Source organism: Temnothorax nylanderi, unplaced genomic scaffold (genome assembly GCF_030848795.1).
Source record: "Temnothorax nylanderi isolate EJ_2023f unplaced genomic scaffold, tnyl_v1.0 TNYL_tig0496_pilon, whole genome shotgun sequence".
NCBI lineage: Eukaryota > Metazoa > Arthropoda > Insecta > Hymenoptera > Formicidae > Temnothorax > Temnothorax nylanderi.
The window spans coordinates 20,001-44,239 of record NW_027249558.1 but is presented as its reverse complement, the minus strand read 5'-3'; the positions used below and the strand labels follow the sequence as shown (position 1 = coordinate 44,239).

Here is a 24,239-nt window from a genome sequence, read left to right as displayed (position 1 = left end):
GCCACCTTCGGCGAACGCGGACGAGTCCGTTGTATCCTTAACATTACCGCCCGCCTCGAAACCCTCGTTTCGAAACGTTACTGTCTGGCCAAACGGACGTACAAAGCGCGAGGCGGTCGCCATGTTTCGAGACGTAGAGTTACGCTTTGCTCGCTCGATCGGCGTCTTCGACGTCGATCGGTAACAGGCAGATCTTGACGACGGGTCGCTTGTACTCGGACGTAGCGGTCTTTATCGTGACCACGCGCACGATGTCGTCGGCGCCCGCGTGACACTGTACAATGCGGCCTAATTCCCACTTACATGGCGGTAGCAAGGGGTTTCGCAGTAGCACGAGCCGCCCTACTTTAATCTGTTCCCTATCGGTTTTCCGCCACTTGACCCGTTGCTGCAACGTGTTGACGTAGTCCGTCTGCCACAGCTTCCAGAATCGTTCGGTCATCTGACGGACCACTTGCCAACGCAAAAGCCGATTCTCATTGAGATGGAGTACGGAGGCTTCGGGACTCGCGGTTAGCGCGGCGCCTATCAGGAAATGGCCGGGCGTTAGCGCCTCATAGTCGTCGGCGGAATCGGTTAGCGGCGCGAGAGGTCTGGAATTCAGGCAGGCCTCAATGTTGCATAAAACTGTCGCGAACTCTTCGAAGGTGAGCGTGTGCGTGCCCACCACTCTGCGGAGGTGGTGTTTCACGCTTCTGACTCCGGCTTCCCACAGCTCGCCGAAGTGCGGCGCCGCCGGAGGAATGAAATGCCATGAAACGTGATCGGAAGCGGTTCGATTCAGGAAATTCGGGTCGCGCAGGGCTGACCGAAACGCGGCTTCAAGTTCGCGATCCGCGCCGACGAATGTCGTTCCGTTGTCGGAATATATGGACGCGGGGAGGCCCCGTCGGGCGCAGAAGCGCGAATATGCCCCCAAGAAGGCCGGAGTCGAGTAACCGTCGACGATCTCGAGGTGAACGGCGCGCGTGGCCATGCAAACAAAGAACGCGATGTACGCCTTGCGAGAGAAGATCCCGCGACCGGCGAGCGGGCGGATGTGCATCGGGCCAGCATAGTCGAGCCCGCAGTGCTGAAAAGCGCGCGTGGGAGGGGTTACTCTCACGTGAGGCAGCTGCCCCATGATCGGCGTCGGGATGCGCGCCCTTTCGCGATCGCACGTTACGCACCGATGAATTACGGCCTTTACCAGGTTTCGGGCGCGCAGGATCCAGAAGTCCCGGCGCAGTGTCGCGAGGGTGAGCTGCGTGCCAGCGTGTAGCGATCTTAGATGCGCGTGCTGGACGAGCAGGGAGGTTAGAGTGTGAGAGGAGAGAATGACAAGATGTTTCGCGGGAAGTGGTAGCGGGGCGTGGGCTAACCGCCCGCCTACGCGAATTAATTTGTCCTCGCCGATGTAGGGATTGAGCGATACAATCGAGCTTTTCGCTGAAAGAGTCTTTTGATTCAAGAGAGCATCTCGTTCGACGGGAAATTCGTCCTCTTGGATCCTTATGAGCCAAAAGTTTCGCGCCGATCGGCACTCGTCCGCGGACAGAGCGAGCGGGCTCACTCTGTTGACTCTCGCATCGGCACCACGTGTTTGAGATACGAATCGAAGAATGTACGCGGTGACTCGTATTAATTTCGGCCACGACGAGTAGCGCGTCATTAATTCCCACCGCTCCTTTGGCTTAGCTAGGTGCGTAGTTACGCGAGTATTTTGTTCGAGAGTCGTGTAGCGAGACGACGGCTCGCGTGGCGCTGGCCATTCCTCTTTCGGATAGCGCAACCACGAAGGCCCTTGCCACCACAAATGGTGGGACGCGAGATGAACTCCGAGAATGCCGCGAGAGGCACAATCAGCCGGATTGTCATCGGTCGGCACGTGCCGCCAGATGGCGGACGGAATACGCGATTGAATCTCGGAGACTCGATTGGAAACGAATGTCTTCCATCTCGACGGGTGCTGAGTCACCCATGCGAGCACGACTTCAGCGTCCGTCCAGCAAAACATCGGTACGTCGGTTAGTTCGAGCGACGACTGCGCGAATTCCATTAGCCTCGATAGGAGGGCGGCCGCGGATAACTCTAACCGAGGAATGGTTAGCGTCTTGATCGGAGCGACCTTTGATTTGGCGACGAGCAATCTGGTAGTCGTTTCGCCCGAGAGGGAGGTAACGCGAATGAACACCGCAGCCGCGAATGCGGCGGAGGAGGCGTCGCAAAAACCGTGAAGCTCGCAATTCGCGGTGTCAGAGCCGTATTGCACCCAACGGTTTACTTGAAGTCCGTCGATATTCGCCAGGGACGCCCGGATCGTCTCCCACATCGCGAGGAGTTTGTCTGGGATGACGTCGTCCCACTCCGCCCTCTCCTGCCATAGCTTTTGCAAAAGGATCTTCGCGTTTATGGTCACGGGCGTGACCCAACCTAGCGGATTGAAAATTTTTGCCACCAGAGATAGGATTGACCTCTTGGTCTTTGGAGCGGAAGAAGAGAGCGCGACGCTGAACCGGAATACGTCGAGCGCGGGATTCCAGCTAATGCCGAGCACCTTTAGTTGCTCATTGGCCTGCAACGTTTTCGAACATGCGAGGCCGTGATTCTCAGCGTTGATGTCGGTTAGCAGTTGCGGAGAGTTGCTCGCCCACTTCCGTAATTCGAACCGCCCCCGATCCAGCAACGCGCATACCTGATCGCGCGTTTGACGAAGTAGCGGGATGTCGTCCGCTCCGAACAGAAAATCGTCGATATATCGGCACTGTCGAACTACCGGAACCGCCAACGGAAATGAAGCTCCCTCGTCACGAACAAGCTGTTCCACAATGCGAAGTGCGTCGTGCGGCGCGTTAGCTGTTCCGTACGTTAAAACCAATAACACTAATTCGATGATGGCTCGAGTTCCGCGATCCAGCCATAGGATTCGCTGATAGTCTACGTCGCGGGGATCAATCTCGATCTGGCGATACATTTTTGTGATGTCCGCTGAGTAAACGTATCGCGGCAGTAACCATCGCAACAGAATGGCGGCTAGATCAGTTTGGAGCTTTTGCCCGGTTAGCAAGTGGTCATTCAGAGACGTGCCGTTGCTTGTCGGATTTGACGCATTGAAAACGACTCTCAATCGTGTGGTGGCACTACTCTCTCAAAGAACCGGGAGATGCGGAATGTACACGCGCTGAGACGACGAGCCTGAGTCGGGCGACGCTCGTTTCAGGTGCCCGAGGCGCTCGTATTCCTCGATAAATGCGCGATATTCCGTCGCTAGGTTTTCGTCGGCGTTTAGTTTGCGTTCGAGGGCTCTCAGCTGTCGCTCGGCCGAACGATATGAATCACCGATCTCGATTGGAGGGCCGGTTTTGAACGGAGGTCGAATTACGTATCGTCCGTCAGGACGGCGCCAATGCGTGGCGAGAAAGTGATCCTCGCACTGCTGGTCCTCCGGGCTTAGCGAAATCGCGCGCGGGATTTCCTCTGTCTCCCAAAAGCGTCGAAGTTCCTCTTCGAGAGACGGGGAACTTGAGCAGTGCTGGGCTCTGATCGTTCGAGGACGCGTGTCTGGGTCAGCCGCGGGACCGGACAGCACCCACCCGAAAACGGTGTGCTGAGCGAGGGGTTGACCGCGGGAGCCCTTTCGAATGCCGTCGAGCAGCAGGTCGCCGTAGAGATCGGCCCCGATAATTAAGTCAATGGGATCCGAATTGGTAGGATCCGGATCGGCGAGCTCGAGGTCGGCAACGTGGCTCCATTCTACGGGCGACGCTTTAGACGACGGAAGGTAGTTTGTCAAACGTTTCATAATGGACGCAGTGGTCGCGAACGCGAGCGACGATTGGCCGAGCGGAGAGAGTTGAATGTCGGCCGCGTATCGACATGTTCCGGCGTCGACGCCTCCTATCGCAGAGATCGAGATGGGCATTTTCACGCGTCGCGCTCTTAAACGTTGTGTCAATCGTTCCGTCATGAACGTCATCTCCGATCCCTGATCTAGCAGTGCGCGAACGACGCGCACACGACCGTTCGGTTGGTCGGATGGGAGGCTGACCCCCACTCTAGCCGTCGCGAGTAGCACGGGAGGCATCGACGACACATTCGCGCTTGAGAGCAGAGCTGTTATCGGTGCGGCATCGGGAGCCGCCGCGGAGACGGGCGAAGTATTGCCCGTAGCGATAGTATTGTCCGCGGTAGAAACCTCCGAGTCGACGTGTAGCATTGAATGATGCTTCTTTTGACAGGTACGACAGGAATACTTGCTCGAGCATGATTGCACGGCGTGTTTCGCGCTTAAGCAGTTCACGCACCGATTGGCCTTTTTGACTGCGTTAAGTCGCTGACTCGGAGTTTTCTTTATAAACACCTGACATTTATTTATAAAGTGAGACGCCTTACAGAGCGGACACGAGACCGGAGACGATCCCGAGGCCGTAGCGCTTGTCACCTTCGCCTGGCGCGTTTCTTTTGGAACGCCCGCGGGGTTTAATTCCTCGAGCGCGCGAGCACGAGCATCGAAAAATCGGTCGAGCTCGTCGTAGGTCGGGATCCGCGCGTCGTCCCCACCCCTCAATTTCCACGCCTTCCGAGTGGCGGGATCGATCTTCTGCGTGACGCTATGCACGAGCATGTCTCTGAGGATATCGGTTTCGGATCGATTTAGGTTCTTAAGCGACGCGATAGCCCGAGCTGCCCTATCCCGCAAGTCATTTAACTCGCACGCTGACTCTCGGGACACGCTTGGCAGGTTGTACAGCGCGGATACGTGCATCTCGACTAAGCGGCGCTTATTCTCGTACCGAGACACAAGCGTTTTCCACGCAATTTCAAAGTTGTCCGCGGTTATCGGAATGCTTCGTATAGACTCGAGCGCTCGCCCGGTAAAGCTAGACGATAAGAAATGCATTCGAGCAAACGCGGAAAGTTCGGGATTATCTTTGATGAGAGACGTGAAGCGATCGCGGAACATCTCCCACTCCTCGTACTTCCCTGAAAACGGCGGAATGTTGATGGGTGGCAGGTGAGACAGTGAGAATGACGAGGCCGATGACCCATGACTGCATGCTGCTCCCGGGCCTGGATTGCTTGCCATGTGCTGCGGTGGGGGTGCGAGTTCCTCCAGCTGTTCGGCCATGTAATCCAACGTCGACAGATGAATCTCCTCGGCTTGATCGAAGAGCCCGTTCTTAAAATAATCGAGCGCGCTCCGTTTCGCCTCCGGGACCGCTTGCAGGAGAGACGAATGCACGCGAAGACATTGCGACCAAATTTCTTTGGCGCTTGCAATTCGCGCGCGAACCTGTGGTGCGGTGTAATTGTTCCTCCCGATCTTCTTGAAATTGACAAGCGCCCGCGTAATCAAATGCATCAGCGCTTGCTGTTGGGCCAGAAGGTCATTAACGGCTGCGGCGGTTTCTGGAACTGCGGTCATACTGGCGGCTGAAGGGCTGCACTTGAAATCCCAATCCGGCTCGAAGGACCAAAATATGTTCGGGCGTGCACTGACTTTGCGCGCCGAACGAACTGCCGGGCCCGTTCAGAGAAAACGCGGGATGTCCCGTGCCGTCTCGTTTGTTGTATGCGCGAAGGTCGCCGTTTGAATTCGGCAACCGTAACTCCTGTTCCGACTCACAACCGAAAATTGAAGGCGAAGACGTTCCAATCACCAGGTTAAACAATCAAGGCGTTTATTAACAAAATAACAGTCCACAATATAATGCTCCAATACACATGAATGTCTAGGTGGAAGAAACCCACCGACGTCGAGGCCGTTCGCTTGAAAAGCGAGCGCCCCAACGGAGTAGCCGAAGTTGTCCGCTCACGTTTCGTGCAGGATGCACTTGACGCAATCGCGCGCGGCGATCTGACTCGTTCGCGGGAGGCGGAGGTGGCTTGCGTGGAGTCGCGTATCGCGCAAGTATCGGACACGGGCTCGATATCGGAGTCTTCACGTCGTGACTCGTGAAAAGCTCGACACGCTTGAGTATACTGTGTGCGAGTGTCCTCTGGCTCGTAATACTCGCGACTGTCTCAACTTTTCGCAAAACAATCCGCTTTGCCGGGTTCTTAGCGCTGTAACGCTCTAATTGGTGAAGCGCTAACGCGTGGGGCGAGCCACCTTCGGCGAACGCGGACGAGTTCGTTGTATCCTTAACATGCATCTATGCAAGTTTGTCTGGATACACCTTAAAAAAGCAGCGCCAAGTTTTTTACAAGAAAAATTTATTTATTTTATTTTAATTAAATATTTTTATTTTATAATGTTACCTCTTTAATTTTTTGTGATTAAAATGATTCTTTGTAATATTATAATTTTATCAAGAAGAATTAAAACTACTACCACTTGGGTTGATAGAAAGACCCTATTTAGGAATACAAAGATACATACCACTTGGGTTAAGTTAGGTAACACAATTTTGTTTTATTTTTTAACAGTAGTTGCACTACAATTATTTTTCAAAGCAATATATATATTCTCTTTGTAGTTGGCGTAATTTAAAGATTTCATATATTTTTTTGAAATAACATATCACTTAGGTTGAGTTAGGTAACGCAATTTTGTGATATAATTTTGTTAAGGAGAAATAAGGCTACTACCACTTAGGTTGGTACGTATCACTTGGATTGAGTTTGGTACTCAATTTTGTGATATATATAACCAACTGCGGGATGTTTATTTGATACTGTCAGGTTGTTTCCTGTAACCACATTTAAATTGTTGCCTTCATTGAAACCTGTGAAAAAGTGATCAATTACATAATAATAATTGTATTATTATTTCATATTGTACAATATAGCTGCTATGTTGTGTATATTAAACATATAGATATATCTATATATATATACAAACTTTGAATTTCTTTTCCTTTTAAGATTGCAGATTCCTGCAATTCAACATTCAATCGGCGTAATGATTGTACTTCTTTCTCTAATGCCGCAATAGTTACTTCCATATCTCTTTGTTTAGCAATTCATTTCACCTTTTCTGCAGTTATTTTTTCTTTTTCTTGGAGACTGTCTTTTAAGAAGTCACATTGGATTTTATATGCTTTTACAGTACGTTTTAAATCTTCAATTTCAATATTTAAAGTCGACGAGCTTCTGTTGCAGCAAGTGCTATGTTCCTATTTAATAATGTGTTTGTCATAATTGCATAAATTACTTTATATCAGGTATATAAAAATTTGTATCAAATTTTCATACCTGGTATTCGTCAACAGATTGTGCATTAATTGCACACAGAGCCTGACGTTCTTTCAATTGCTTTAGCCTATGTTGTTTTTTATTTTTTAAATCTTCACCTATCCTCTATAAAAGAAACATAAAAAATTCACTGTAGAGTCATTGTTTCTTTGTATATTAACGTACCTTAGCAGACTTTGGTGAGTTTTCAGTATCGGTGCTAAAACTGTTAGATGGTGACAGTAGATGTTGGGACGGTGGGACATTCATCCTTTTTCTTGCCACCATTGCTTCCAATTCGCTCTTGGTATCTACAAATAATGATAATAAATTAATAATAAAAATATTTAACAATAAATTTTTATGAAAAATCTGTTGCATTAAATGTTGAATTTTTAAGGAAATTTTTGATAATCTAGTACAATAGAAAATTTAAGTACATAAGAAAATTTGATTTTTTTACTTACTTGCAGTACATAGAACGTGACCTACGACAATATCTCCATTGTGTTTAATTTTATATAATTGTCGCGGATTAAGTGGATTTTGCGAATTGAACTTTTTAATATCCCTCACCGACATAACTTTCCGAATCTGACATTTTTTGTTGGCGGAATCCGCACGTACGCATACATGTTAGATTGTGACCGAACTTGTGGTCTTGAATAAGAATTAACTTACTTGCATGTAATTTATACGGTCGCCACTGTGTTTTGCGCGTTACGTGTATGATATCCGGATATTAGGATAGGAATATTCAATCAATTATTAATCTGTATTGAATTAACAATAACAAGATATATTTTAAGACTTTGGTACATGAGTACGCTATTTGTCAAAATGGAAAGTAATTCCAACGGCTAACGACAATGCACAATGCCGGGTCTTAATCCTCGCGACGAGTCGAGTAATCTAACAATATAATTGTTGCTTAACAATCGTTCGCTGCGCGAAAGATAATTACAAGTACGCAAGAATTCGCGAACTAATCTTTCCCATAAACGAGTACACGATCGTTAATAGTTACGCTTAAGATATCCCTTCTAAACTCGATTTACACGAATACTCTTTGAAAGTATCTCTGGGAAAGAACCCATGGAAAAAGAACCACGAGCTGAAATCGCTCGTCCTTATATACTCGAGCTGGCTGTGTATTCCCACCACCTCGGCTTGGGCCAATGAGCAGCCAGTTCTATTCTGTCGCTATCTCTCTCTTGCACGCAGTCGACTCGCTCGGGCAAGTTTCTCGGAACTTCCTCGAGAAGTAAACAAAGGTATCATGTTACGTCAAAGGCAACTGCCGACGTTCAATATGACGCAATAACAATTTAATTATGCGACTGCGTGTTTTCAACTTTCCCTTTTGCAAATAATAAATTTAAATGCAAAATAAATAATAATATGATGAATCCCGTTTATCATTCGTTCGTCACGCAATATCATGCATTCCTTACATAAATGCGGATTTTCCCTGCTCATTAACATTATGTAGCTAATATCGCGTAATCAGGCATTCCTTTTATTTTCAGGTACATTTACTATCAACAGGACTCATCCGGTAAGTATCCAGGTAAGTATATTTATATTAACATAATCAATTTCCCCTTTTCAGGAATCGACATGCAATTAATTCAAAACGCTTCGAGCGTTTGCAAAATGCATTCAAGGCACTTGTATCAACATATCACAAAAAGATATGCATTTTAAATCAAGATAATCTATTTATCTCGATTATTCGTATAACTGACCTTTGTCAATGTAATCTTCGTATATATATTTCTATGCACTTTTGACTAGGTGAACATTTTTCTTAATTTATTACAAGATTTTACGTGCATTGAAATATATATATTTATCGATAATTACGATTCTCGTTAAATTTGGCAAAATCAATACAATCGCCTTGATTAGATCAAATGAGGATTTTCCTAGTATCTCTTACGGTAAGTAAACGGATTTCGACCTTAAAGTCGGTAAATCATGCGAATTACAAAAGTACGTCATTATTTATCGACTTTTGTAATTTTGAGAAAATTACTGTTTTTTCAATATGGACGTCTTTATTCAGTCCCAACGAATGATATTATAACGTCAAAAGTCTAAAAAATCATTTATTTAAACAATTGACCAAAAAGTGTCAATTTCTGAAATAATGCAAAATTTGAGAAAAGCACCTCAGAATATTGTTATTTGGGACCAATCTAACTCATTTCTATGATTAAAGTATCATCATTAGGCTTATTCTCAGTTTTTGCAAATTTTTGCAACATTGTGAAATATTAATAATTATTGAAATATTATTGCATGGCTCGCTTCTGGGAGTCACTACAAACATTTTAAGACTAATAAAAAGTCATTCGGACTGTAAACAAAGAAGTTACCCCGAAGGGGTGAAAATCTAAACTATTGCAAAATTTAATAATTTTATCGCATGGGCAGTCTCTGTAGATGATAACAAGACGTTTGAGACTATTCGCACTCGATTCGCATCATTAATGACGAATCTCACCTAAACAGGTGATTTTTTGTTCTAATTATATTTTTTCACTTTTGACATCATAAATGGTTTACTTAAGTCACAACTAAACGTTTGAGACCTTAAACATCTAAATCGGATGATAATTGAAGAGTTAGGCCCGAAGGTGTCGAAAAATGAAATACGGTGTATTTCCGCAATTAAACCATATAGGCTTGTTCTGTGGGCCAATACTAAGTGTTCTAACATAATAATATGCAAATCGAATCACAATTACGGATTTTTATCAAAAGTGGTCAAAATGTAAATTACGTGTATTTATCTTAAATAAAACGCATGTACGTGTTCTATAAGACCCTCTGAAGTTATATAGGTCATCATTAAATGATTTTTAATCATATAGCAAAAGTTTGTCGTAATCAGCTGATTATATATATTTATCGGTTAAGCTGTTATATCTGACGTATGTCTAGATTCGTTATGACTCTATGTCACTAAATTGGATATGCAATAATAATATCAGCCATCTGGCTTAATAACATAAAATATTATATATATATATGCACTCGGGCATATTCTCGCTTACTATACTATCATTATATATATTATGTTAAAATATATCTGGCTCGTTTGGAAGAGTCGTTAATGTTAAGAGTATGTAATATAAGATAATCAAAATAAGAAGTATATCAACTACTTCTAACAACATGGCTTATGTCACATTTGCTCATTAGGTAGAGCTACGTTAATATTAAGGTCTCTATAACCCTTTTCTTTACTTGTCAAAATAATATACGTTAATAGAATAAAGTTAATTAACAACGTTAATGCTATAACTATATAAATGATAAGAAACTCGTTACAGATCTCGCTTTGATCCATCGTTATTAATTATGTCTTTATTTCTTTTCAGGAACTGGACCAACCTTCATTCGCATTGGGAATCAGCTGTCTCTGCGTCATCACTCGGAATCTGCTGGCTGGACTGGATCAGCTGTTCCAACGATTCCTCGTGGTCGCTGTCATCCAGTGGAATTGTCGTATCCACGTCTGAACTGACGTTTTCTTTATCGCTTTCGGTATCATGTTCGGGAATAGGAGTGGAAGTACGGATACGAGGGTCTATGACTTTCTTCTCGGCCTTTGTCCGCATCGTCTCCCCTGCTGGATTCTCCTCCCGCTTGGCAGACATCTGAATCGATGTTGCGATCGTTAGTTTAGGATCGAGTGGTGTCAAGGAGGCCGACTGGCCTTTGGGCGTCGGCCTCAAGGTCTTAATAAATTTCTACTTGTTTAAAAATTAACTAAAAATCATGAACTCACGTACCGTGAAAAGCTCATTGCATTGTTTAAGTCTGACCGATTTCCTCGTGTTCGGTAGAAACGGCGCGGTTTCTGCCACAGTGGCAGAAACCGAACACGAGAAATTGCTCAGACTTAAACGACGCGAGAATCGATTAATGCTGTGCAGGCAAGAGAACCGAACGCGAATACACAGCTCAAGAAATGATATAAGGACTAAGGATGTCGAAACCGATACACGCGAAAGCAGAGAAAATCACATTCGCCGGACACTGAGAATCAACATAACGATAATATTGCCTACCGGCTACTGTCTATTGACGCACAGCGCGCAGAGTAATTGGGTGTGTTTAGGTAAGACACCGCTACTGTAGCGCTACACAAATGCGTACCAGCCATTGGCTGTTTATGGTAGCGCTACACACCCATTGATAAGGCAAGCGTGCGTCCAATCATTGACTACTACGTCACGCGCAGCCGGGACGCACGTGTTCATATCGGAAACGAAAGCCTTATGCTGGGTCTACAATGCAAGTGACAGAGTCGTGAGTCGCAAGAATTGACCAATCACAGTCGAATTTAAGGAGAATAATCGACTGTGATTGGTCAATTCTTGCGACTCACGACTCTGCGACTTGCATTGTAGACCCAGCATTAGGCTCGGTTTCACCAACGCGAGTTAATCTAATCGGTCGATTAACTTTCAGGATGTCAATTGCCGAACATGAGAGAAGCCTGATCAGGCTATATTGTGTAATACGTAATTTATAATACGTAACACTACGTGATTTACGTCTTGTGCAGTGCATCCACGGAAAGCAGTTACATATTTCTGTGACTTTCGAATATTTGCGTTTGAAGTATGTGACATTCAGATTTTGAAAGACTGCATTGTTGACCTGTACATCTTCCATTAAAATTATACGCAGTTATTGGAAGCAGATAGCAGAGATCATTTTACGGTATTCAAGGTAAGATTTTTTATCATTTTAACAAGTATCAACGTCATTGTATATATGTACATAACTTTACAATAAGTCTGACGAAATATTGCTCGCGAGTAATTCTTTCTCTCTCTTTCATTCGAAAATAAGGTAGAAGAAAGAGAAAAAGGGGAAAGCTCGTAAACAGCACACTTCATCCTGCTTTGTAATAAAAATAAACTCCTCGTTTTGCATGGTGAGGCCTTTGCACATATGTAACAAATATATGCTTTTGCGCTTTTCATAGGGGCTTTATTTCTTTATGTTTTATTTCAAGCGAATAAATAAACCTAATCAATCTCTTTCATACGCCATAAGCATGCATTATTTTTTCACCTTACTTGAACGTAACAATTTATTGAAATGTATGCAAATTAATTAAAAATATTTGTAGTCTTTTTTATAGTTTTGTCATAAAATTAATTAATATTTTTATTTATGTTTTTGTTGTAAAATTGATGTAGTAAAATACTGTTGTATATTGCTAATTTTTTTGTTGCATTTAATTGCAGTGAATATTGAAACACTGAATACAACATGGAAAGAAAAAGATATAAACTGTGGTTACAAAGAAACTTCAACAAGAATATGGTGTCGAAAGCTACATATACGAAATGGAAACAGAAATACGACGCAATGTTACGTCGCATAGATGAACGCACAGGTTTAATATTATTTCAATTTTATTATAATAATAAACTTCTAACTTTTGGGCACTTGTTTATTTTCACCTTTTCTTTATCGCATTCTTCATAAATAGCCCAGTCAAATTAAGATTTTTGGATGAAAAAATTGCCGGCAAGCTGGAAATTGGTATACAGGTTCATTTTAGTGTTCTTTTAAACATACTAAAAGTCCCCATACATAGAGCGTGAGCCGGCTGCGCCATCTTGAAAAAAAGAGTACAAAAATGGGTTTTTTGCGAATAACTCGGAAATTATTAGTTTCACGGGAAAGAACATTCAGAGCGAAAATGTAGCTGATAAAATTCCTCGCAATTTGGTTTTTTGTAGAACTTTGTACGACCATTAGTTTCCGAGATAGATTTTTTTGAAGCATCGGGCAAATGAGGAAAGAGCTGTTTCTTCGAGCGTTTTTTCAAAATATCTGTTCTGGCTGTCCGAAAGTAAAAAATGCATACAATGAAAGTGAAAGAGAATTAAATTACCTACAAAATGCATTATTTATGTTATACCGCGCGACTAATATTTCTGGAAATATTACGGTTTAAATGAAATTTTGACTTTCGGAAATTATGAGAATAAATATTTCCTCGCAATATAAGTCGGAAATGGGTAGTCCTACGTAAAAAATTGTTAAAATCAAATAGAAAGGTTATTAAATTTTCATTATTTTGGTTTTTGACCGATTTGCATACGACTAATAGTATTTTTGATATCCGTAAAAAAAACGGTTTTTAGGTACACTTCTCAAAATGGCGAACTTCCAAGTTATCTTTTTTAAAAAAATACACATGTTTCTTGAAGTTTATTAAATTATCTTTAAAATGATTTTTTATTTGACCTTCTGTGATGAATACTTCCAGAGATATAGCCTTTTAAATATTTGTTTATGTTAAAAATTTCTTAATAATTTATAGTTTTTTTTACAAAACATGACATAAAAATACTTTAGAAAAAATAATATCGACATTTTTTCGAAAGTTTATATGCATATGTATGTGATCCTGCAGTGGAACCGGTTTTGAAATGAAAGTTTTTAAAGAATTGTCATTTCAATTATGCCTTTCTTAAGAGTTTTCGTAAAAAAATGGGGTTTGCCACACTTTTTTGTAATTTTCTCAGTTTCTATGAGGATACGTACAAAATGCTTCAGACCAAATTTGAAGCTTATAAAATTTCCTGAAGAACAGTATATTCGGCATTAATATGTGACCAACAATTATACCAACAACAGATGCTAGAATAATGTTGCTCTTTTTTCCTCAGTTTACCGTAATTTTTAATGATTTAAATATTGTCGAAAAAATTTATTTCGAAATTTTTGCGGTCGGCGTAAGTTTCAAATCTCATTATACATGATGTAAGCTTCCCGTTGGTCTTTGGGTTAAATTTTTAAGACGGGTAGTATTCGAGATATAGGGTCCCATATAGGAATTGCCCGTAGTGGCAAGGAAGCCAAGGCTTGGCCGAAGCTATGGCGCTCAATCATTGGCCAAGAATCTATCAGCCAATACTGGCCCATCGTTGGCAATTTACTGGTTGTTGATTAGTCAGGCGTTACAACGAAGGCCGATGTAGGGCAGTCAACTGTCGGCCAGAGTTCTGTCAGCCAGTACTCGACCAATAGTGGCAAATAACTGACTGCCTACTTATATAGAATAGCCAGGCGTTGTGACGAAGCCCTACGCTTGGCCAACGTAAGGCAGTCAACTGTCGGCCAGAGTTCTGTCAGCCAGTACTCGACCAACAGTGGTAAATAACTGACTGCCTACCTATAGAATAGCCAGGCGTTGTGACGAAGCCCTACGGTTGGCCAATGGTTGGCACCCGCACATCGGCCAATATTCTGTCAGACAGTACTGAACCATCACTACCAAATGACTATGCAAATGTCGAATCATCCGATAGATGGCATTTGATAGGATCCGTTTCTCTTATTTAAAATACGACCAACGATGTTATAAGAACGATGTATAAATGACGGAACTGCACAACTTATATCAGTTGTATCGTGGAGTCCACTTTTATAATAAAATGTGACACACTTTTGGATTGATGTTAACGTTAATGTAACCTTATTTTTGAAGATTGATAATAATTAAATAAACAAAACATATATATATGTATTTTATAACAAAACTCGTTTCTTAATTAATTATCAACCAGTCTGAAATCTGGCAACCAGTACTGGCGCAGTACTGAGCCGATAGTAAATCCTATACTGGGGCAGCACAAGTAGACAACGGCTGGCCAGTACTGTCTGCCAGTATTGGACCGGAGTTATCATCCATGGTTGCACCAGTATTGTTTCGGTAGGGTTACCAGTACTGTGCCAGTACACCAACTCTGGGAAACAGTAATGGCTTAGTACTGGGCCGGTCATAAAATCCTATATGGGGTGTCGAAAGTGGCCGCAACAAATTTCTGTTTCATACGCAGAGGCGAGCACACAGTGCAAGTAAGGGATGCATATTTATTGTTGATATACTAATAACACAGCCCCACAAAAAAAAATTTTTTTTCTGTCCGGCGGACCGGACTAGTCAATTCTTACGTATTTTGGGTCGCTGAATCCGAATCCGAGGTCAGAATTCAAAAGTTGGTTCGTGTTTTTTTTCTAATCTCAAAAAACATACTTTTTTAGTACATTTTGAGCCGTAATGAAAAAGCGCGAGCTAGTTTCGAAATTCTGACCGTGGATTCGGATTCAAAAGCTTGAATTACATAACAATTGACTAGATTTTTTAATACAAAATGGCAGATCCAATATGGCGGACCCAATATGGCGGATGTTTTTTCAAATTGATCCGATTCGCTTGAAACTTGGTACTCAGGGGTTTTTGTGGTCGCTGAGTACGAATCTAATGTCAGTTTTCCAAAATTCAAAATGGCAGATCCAGTATACCCGATGAGTTTTTGAAAATTGACCAGATTTGCCTAAAATTTGTTACTCGAGGGTTTTTGGGGTCGCTGAATACGAATCTGACGTCATATCATAACATAATCACACTGAAAATGCAGTTTTTCCCACATGACTCTGAGAAAGTACGAATCTTATATATTTGACGTCCAAGACCACAATAGTCAAAGTATATCCACCCTGGCAAAAATGAGAAGTTTCATAAACGTTTGTTTGATGTTTACGTGAGCGTTTGCGGAAGTTCGTTGAGAGTTTAGAAACGGTCAGTAGAGAGTTCGTAGAGCGGAAATTGCAACGGTGCAGCGTTTGAAAGGCGTTTGTATATAGTGTTTTTGAGAGTTTGCACAGCGTTTACATGACGTATGACGTTTGCTGAGACTTCTTTAAAACATTTAGAGATCCTTTGTTAAGCGTTTAGGCTGCATTCGGAAACGTCACCCGGGTACACACGGGTATACTCCCTTCTCTTTCTATCTCAGCGAGTTAGAAGGAGAAGGGAGTATACCCGTGTGTACCCGGGTGACGTTTTCGAATGCAGCCTAAACGCTTAACAGAGGATCTCTAAATGTTTTAAAGAACTCTCAGCAAACGTCATACGTCATGTAAACGCTGTGCAAACTCTCAAAAACACTATATACAAACGCCTTTCAAACGCTGCAGCGTTGCAATTTCCGCTCTACAAACTCTCTACTGACCGTTTCTAAACTCTCAACGAACTTCCGCAAACGCTCACGTAAACATCAAACAAACGTTTATGAAACTTCTCATTTTCGCCAGGGTGGATATACTTTGACTATTGTGGTCTTGGACGTCAAATATATAAGATTTGTACTTTCTCAGTCATGTGGGAAAAACTGCATTTTCAGTGTGATTATGTTATGATGTGACGTCAGATTCGTATTCAGCGACCCCAAAAACTCTCGAGTAACAAATTTTAGGCAAATCTGGTCAATTTTCAAAAACTCATCGGGTATACTGGATCTGCCATTTTGAATTTTGGAAAACTGACATTAGATTCGTACTCAGCGACCACAAAAACCCCTGAGTACCAAGTTTCAAGCAAATCGGATCAATTTGAAAAAACATCCGCCATATTGGGTCTGCCATATTGGATCTGCCATTTTGTATTAAAAAATCTAGTCAATTGTTATGTAATTCAAGCTTTTGAATCCGAATCCACGGTCAGAATTTCGAAACTAGCTCGCGCTTTTTCATTACGGCTCAAAATGTACTAAAAAAGTATGTTTTTTGAGATTAGAAAAAAAACACGAACCAACTTTTGAATTCTGACCTCGGATTCGGATTCAGCGACCCAAAATACGTAAGAATTGACTAGTCCGGTCCGCCGGACAGAAAAAAAATTTTTTTGTGGGGCTGTGTAATTAAACCAATAAAAACATAAAAAACTGCGTACATAACCTAAAATAAAATTCATAAAGAAATATTAATGTCAAACCGTAAATATAATAAAATACAATAATAATAATAATAATAAATAATAAATAATAATAATCCTAAAAAATAATACAATAACTATTATTACATATTATATAAATATTATGTATGATGTAATATGTGTGCGTGCGGGGGAAGCTTACTTTCATTGTACTACACAAGCGCATACGCATGCCCGTACGCACACATATTACATCATACATAATATTTATATAATATGTAATAATAGTTATTGTATTATTTTTTTAGGATTATTATTATTTATTATTATTATTATTATTATTATTATTATTGTATTTTATTATATTTACGTTTTGACATTAATATTTCTTTATGAATTTTATTTTAGGTTATGTATGCAGTTTTTTATGTTTTTATTGGTTTAATTATTAGTATATCAACAATAAATATGCATCCTTTACTTGCACTGTGTGCTCGCCTCCGCATATGAAACAGAAATTTGTTGCGGCCACTTTCAACACCCTATATCTCGAATACTACCCGTCTTAAAAATTTAACCTAAAGACCAACGGGAAGCTGACATCATGTATAATGAGATTTGAAACTTACGCCGACCGCAAAAATTTCAAAATAAATATTTAAATCATTAAAAATTACGGTAAACTGAGGAAAAAAGAGCAACATTATTCTAGCATCTGTTGTTGGTATAATTGTTGGTCACATATTAATGCCGAATATACTGTTTTTCAGGAAATTTTATAAGCTTCAAATTTGGTCTGAAGCATTTTGTACGTATCTCTCATAGAAACGGAGAAAATTACAAAAAAGTGTGGCAAACCCCATTTTTTTACGAAAACTCTTAAGAAAGGCATAATTGAAATGACAATTCTTTAAAAACTTTCATTTTAAAACCGGTTCCACTGCAGGATCACATACATATGCATATAAACTTCTAAAAAAATGTCGATATTATTTTTTCTAAAGTATTTTTGTCATGTTTTGTAAAAAAAACTATAAATTATTAAGAAATTTTTAACATAAACAAATATTTAAAAGGCTATATCTCTGGAAGTATTCATCACAGAAGGTCAAATAAAAAATCATTTTAAAGATAATTTAATAAACTTTAAGAAACATGTGTATTTTTTTAAAAAAGATAACTCGGAAGTCCGCCATTTTGAGAAGTGTACCTAAAAACCGTTTCTTTTACGGATATCAAAAATACTATTAGTCGTATACAAATCGGTCAAAAACCAAAATAATGAAAATTTAATAACTTTTCTATTTGATTTTAACAATTTTTTACGTAGGACTACCCATTTCCGACTTATATTGCCAGGAAATATTTATTCTCATAATTTCCGAAAGTCAAAATTTCATTTAAACCGTAATATTTCCAGAAATATTAGTCGCGCGGTATAACATAAATAATGCATTTTGTAGGTAATTTAATTCTCTTTCACTTTCATTGTATGCATTTTTTACTTTCGGACAGCCAGAACAGATATTTTGAAAAAACGCTCGAAGAAACAGCTCTTTCCTCATTTGCCCGATGCTTCAAAAAAATCTATCTTGGGAACTAATGGTCGTACAAAGTTCTACAAAAAACCAAATTACGAGGAATTTTATCAGCTACATTTTCGCTCTGAATGTTCTTTCCCGTGAAACTAATAATTTCCGAGTTATTCGCAAAAAACCCATTTTTGTACTCTTTTTTTCAAGATGGCGCAGCCGGCTCACGCTCTATGTATGGGGACTTTTAGTATGTTTAAAAGAACACTAAAATGAACCTGTATACCAATTTCCAGCTTGCCGGCAATTTTTTCATTCAAACGCCCAAAAATAATCTAATTTGACTGGGCTAAAATACTTTTTATCTGCTGTATGATGGTTTTTTATTCCAAGACGTAACAATGTTTTTTGTATTTGTTGATCAAGTCACTATTTTTTTAAGTAAAAAGAAAATTTGTATTATATATGAAAATATATATAGGACAGTATGACATTTTCAATTTGGGAACAAGAAAATATATATTATTAGAGCCAATGCTGGATAAGAATCAAACTCAGTGACAATATCTAGTATTCAAACAAGGATATATAGAAATGCCTATGTCGGTCTGCAGAAAATCTGCGGCGGTTCTTAGTGCCTAATAATTATTTGTGTGAATTTATATACGAAACATAACTCACGCGAACTGCGCGCCGCATATTTGTCGGTCTTAAGGTGATTGGGCCAAGTACCGTATGAGTCGATATAAGGTCTAAATTTTTTTAAGAAAAACCCTTTTTATGCATATATTCTAAACACTTGTATAATTACTAGTTTTATAATGTAACTTTTCATTCGATCATGTATCAATTCATCTACTGATAAATGTAAATAGTTTAAGATTTGACTTCAGTTGACATTTGTACAAAAGAAATGTGGCAACATCGCATCTCATCGCGTAGGCAGCCATCCTGCCAGTGTAATGTGTCGAGTGAGGTTATGTCGAGTGAGGTTATTGTGTTGATCGAAAAATAATGGAAGATAAACAATTTCGGCATAATGGGAGATTTGCTCGCAAGAGAATAGTATTGTGGAAGGAGAATATTAGTAAAGCTCAAAAAAAGAGATGCGTTACTGAGAAATCAAATGCATACTTGTCTGATCTTGGTCGACGTATTGTCGACTTGACGAAATTGGGAAATGATATGTGGTGTCAGCAATGTAACTTGCCACTTTCATTTCGATTTATTGTTCGAGAAGATATAATTGGCCTTGCCAGCACGTTCGACATAAGATGTTTTCAATGCAGTACCATCTATAAAGTACAAAGTTTAACATACAATGTTGAGAATTCAAGTTGCAAATTTCACATCAACTTAAAAGCGGCTTTGGGTATTTATCATACTACATTATTTCCATTTGTCATATTTATCTTATATATGTATAATATAAGTATTAACAAATTTTTCTTATTTTTTTATTCATTTTTTATAGCAATATTAGAGGGTGGTATTGGTGTAACACATTGTAACACCTTCTTGTCCGCAATCAATGTACCGATTGTTCACCACAATTTAATAAAGCGGCACGAAAGAATCCTTGGACCTATCATAGAAAATGTAGCTAAAGAAAGTTGTTTTGAAGCTCTCAAAATAGAAAAAGCTTTAACTATTGCGAACGAAAGGTAATACTCTACATTTTTTATTTTAAATAATATCTATTATAATTTAAAAAATATGGCATTGATTATTATTATTATTGATAATTATTAAATACACAGTGTCCAGGCATCTACAACTCTTGTCAGTCAGACCTTGAGAAATATCTAGCATCAATATCGGAAAGTTATTCATTAGGATACCGAAAAAACACCGATAAAGAGCATTTGCATAGAATTACATTTGTCACACATTGCATTCATACAGCAATAAGAATATTACAAAATATTTTAATTTATAGTATTAATTTAAAGCGTTAATTTATAGCATTAATTCATAGCGTTAATTCATAGCATTAAGAGAAAGTTTTAAGTCGATATTTCTACTATAGTCTATAAGAGTATGTAACACAATATATAAAATAAAAAATACATTTACATAAAAGAATATACATATATAAAAGAAGATATTCTTATATATATATCCTTTTATATAAATATATTTCTAATTATTAGATATCGTCCTCAGCACAAAATAATCCTCAGCACAAAATAATCCTCAGCACAAAATAATCCTCAGCGCAAAATAGTCCCCAGCAAGTGCGTTGTCCGCGAAACTTTTGTCATGTAACATAAAATGTAATGTTATTTTTTAAGTAAAAATTATATTTTTACTTTTAGTAGTAGACGTTTTAAAATATCCAGCGATATGTATGAGAATTATAGAATACCTTTGTTGTTTGATAAATGGTATTAAAATCGATTTGCTTACTTATGAGTTTTTAAATTCATTTTTGATAATTTGCTGTTTCATGTCTTCGCGTTTCAGTTCTCAGGATGTAAATGTACTCATGGAAAGTACACCAGGTATGTTTAGCTCCGATCAACACGTCGAAGTGACTACTGCTGAGAATTCTCAAGTTTTCAAGGATAATTGTCTGCCCGGTAATCATTAAATAATCGTGGTTTCAAATCTCCAAATAAGAATATGCACGTAGTACTTTCTTCCAAAGGACCAGTCGGCATCACTGCTTCCTATGATGCTGGATGGCAAAAGAAAGGATCCGGTCGATCATATAATAGCTTGACAGGGCACGGAACCGTTTTTGGACATTACAGCGGCTTATGCATTGGATTTGCTACACGAAATAAGAACTGCAGATATTGTTCAATTGGAAGTAAAACCGATCATGACTGCCGTCGTAATTTTGAAGGCAGCTCAAAAGCGATGGAAGCCGACATGGCAGTCGAAATATTTACAAAAAATAAACAATTTGATGCCGAGAATGTATATTTAAAAACTCTTATAGGGGACGAAGATTCATGCACAATAGCAAGTGTACGCAGAGAGCTGGGTAGGCAGGTCATAAAATGGACTGACTTGAACCATGCAACAAAGAAATTGACAAAATTTCTGTATCCTTTGAAAAAAATGTCTCCTACTACAGTAGAATACTTTTGATACGTGTTTCGTTGCGTTCTTCAGACTAACAAAGGAAAAGTAGAAGCTACGAAAGAGTCCATTCTAAATATAGTACCTCATGCTTTCGGTAACCATGAAAAATGCGGCTCATGGTGCGGTTACAATCTTGATCCTGTAAATTTTAAACATAAAATTCTTCCTAATGGTAAATCATTAACTGGGGATGAATTAAAAGCTTTAATTACATCAATATTTCAACAATTCGCAAATGACGCTGACAAATTAGCTCCATGTGGATCGAGCCAGTTAAACGAAAATTGTAACATGGTTATCGCAAGCAAAGCCCCAAAAGCGAGACACTACGGTAGCTCTAGTTCTAATGATTTCCGAGTAGGATCGGCTGTATGCCAAGTAAACTTAGGAACTGTGTATGTTGATAGTGTTTATAAAAAATCAAGCCTTTCTCCATTGAAAAACAAATCGTTACAATATAGGCTCCAAAAGGATAGAATGAGAAAATTGCAAAATGCTAAAATGAAAACCGTTGACTTTAAAAGGCGACGTCGTGCCCGTTTTAAAAATCGCCTTAAAAAAACATTGATTACCGAAAGAAAAGAAGGTATCACATATCAGTCGAACTGTGAAGCGCAATTAGATATAGGTTGTCTCGACGATTCAGTTGCAGGAATTTGAGGCCCTGCAGTTAATGAAAATACGAAGATAGTCATTTTCGATATTAAGACTACTGGGTTCAGCAGATCTGATGATCAAATTGTACAAATAGCCGCAAAGTCAGATGACAAAATTTTCAATGTCTATATAATGCCAACTTGTAGGTTTTCTGCAGGTGCATCGGCTGTAACTGGACTCGTAGTTCATGACGGAATTATGTATAAGAATTCTGTCCCAGTACTAACGGTCTCACCAAAAAATGCAATAAATGAATTCATTGCATTCTTACGCTCCATTAGTCCAAGCATAATATTAGCAGCGCACAATGGACATACTTTTAATGCTCCCATAATCTTGCTTTTGATACAAGAAGTACAGCTGCTAGCTGAATTCATGGCAATTGTCAGTGGTTTTGCTGATACATTAAAAATTTTTAAGTCGAAATTATTAGAGGGAAAAGCTGAAAAAAAGTTTTCTAAAAAGTTATCTTCGATTTTTAAATGTTTTCTTGGATTTTTTCGTAAAAAAACAATAATTTAAAACAACTTTTCTAATTTCAGGAAAAAGTTAATAAGGTCAGAATTTTAATTTTTACTTTTTTGTACTAAAAAAGACACTTTCTTTCCATTTTTGCATGTATTTTATAAATGGTTTTCTGAACCTAAATTAATGTGTAACATTAGAAAATAATAAGAAAATTAAAACCGTTTTTAGTTTTTTCCTACATGTTCTAAAATACAAAATTTGCGCTGAATTATTATAAAGATAAAAATTTTTATTTATTACTGAATTACTTTAAAGATGAAGAAGAAATAAATAAATTTTTATTTATGGTTTTTCCGGTGATCTATTGTTCAAATAAGTGTAAATACATAAAAGTGTTTTTTAATCTGGGCTAATCATCGCAGATGTGAAATTTGAATTTCCCGCTCTTATGCTACACGGCGCGGCGTTGCCACATGTTCACGTCGCGTACAGCTGATCGAAAGGCCGACAAGAAACGCGACGATTCATCAACTTTTGATTGAATTTTTGGCCTTATTACACGTCAACGTCGTTTTGTCTTGTACTTAACAAGTGCTAGAAGAATCAAATAATGTTATTTTCAGTTTTTTGAACTTGTTTCTTTACAGATAGTGAGTGAAATCCTCGAAAAATGTGTGTTTCCGGTACAATTTCCCGTAAAACCTATGTTAAAAATGCCAACTTTGAGATTTAATATCTCAAAAACTAGACGTCAGATCTTCTCAAAATTGCAAATTTAAGTGTATTTAGGTTTTCTTTATAACATATTTTTTAATCAAATTTTTTTCTTTGACATGCTCTGATGGCCCAATCACCTTAAAACACAGTCCTTACATGAAGCCGGAACGTAATATCAGAAATTTAATTGACAAGCCATTTAATATTTTTAATGCTAACTAGCATCTATATCCCCCCTTCCCTCGTAAAACTGTAAAGAAATTTTATAGAGAAAAATAATACCTCAGCCAGGATTCTAATATTCAATTCTATGCTGTGTCTTGACAATAAAATTTCTTTTTTCATATTAATGGGACATTCCATGTCAACAGTCGGAACAGCGCCACGCGCAAAATTTGAGAGGGTTTAAAAATTTGTTTTAGGGTGCAAAATTTATGTAAACATATTAGCTTTCGAATAGGGGAGACCGGGGCTAAACAGTCCGTTTTTTTTCGGTGCCGATTTTTAACAACAAAATAAATAATTGTAGTTAAATGTGGTATACCACTGTAAAGAGTGAACCTTTAGCTACAAAATTTATATAGGAAATTTTTGTCTACGTCGCTTTGTTTAACCGGTATAGAGCAAAAACGACAACGGTGGAAAAATTGAAATTTTAAAAATGCCGGGGTATAACAGTCTGCACTGCATTTTCAATACATATACGTACATCTAATCCTAAAAAATAATAGGATACATGCAATAATTGTTTTTTAAGAGAAAAATATAAAAATTTATTTAAAATTTTTATGCGAAACATTATTAAAATATAGTTACGAGGGTTCCTCTTTCCGCAGAAGTCACTCGCCCGACTTGTT

General features: G+C 39.5%; 1 protein-coding gene and 1 pseudogene across 1 annotated transcript; both read right to left on the bottom strand.

Moving 5' to 3' along the window:
• Positions 1 to 3,127: 3,127 nt before the first annotated feature.
• On the bottom strand, positions 3,128 to 5,404 carry LOC139783393 (uncharacterized). Its single transcript, XM_071722542.1, has one exon. The coding sequence runs from the start codon at positions 5,402 to 5,404 to the stop codon at positions 3,128 to 3,130; it is 2,277 nt and encodes a 758-aa protein (XP_071578643.1).
• Positions 5,405 to 7,092: 1,688 nt separating this feature from the next.
• Positions 7,093 to 7,790, bottom strand: LOC139783386 (uncharacterized; annotated as a pseudogene).
• Positions 7,791 to 24,239: the final 16,449 nt, after the last annotated feature.

Bases quoted from the DNA above. Each gene is read 5' to 3' on its own strand.
- LOC139783393 (XM_071722542.1), bottom strand. From the start codon at position 5,404: ATGACCGCAGTTCCAGAAACCGCCGCAGCCGTTAATGACCTTCTGGCC.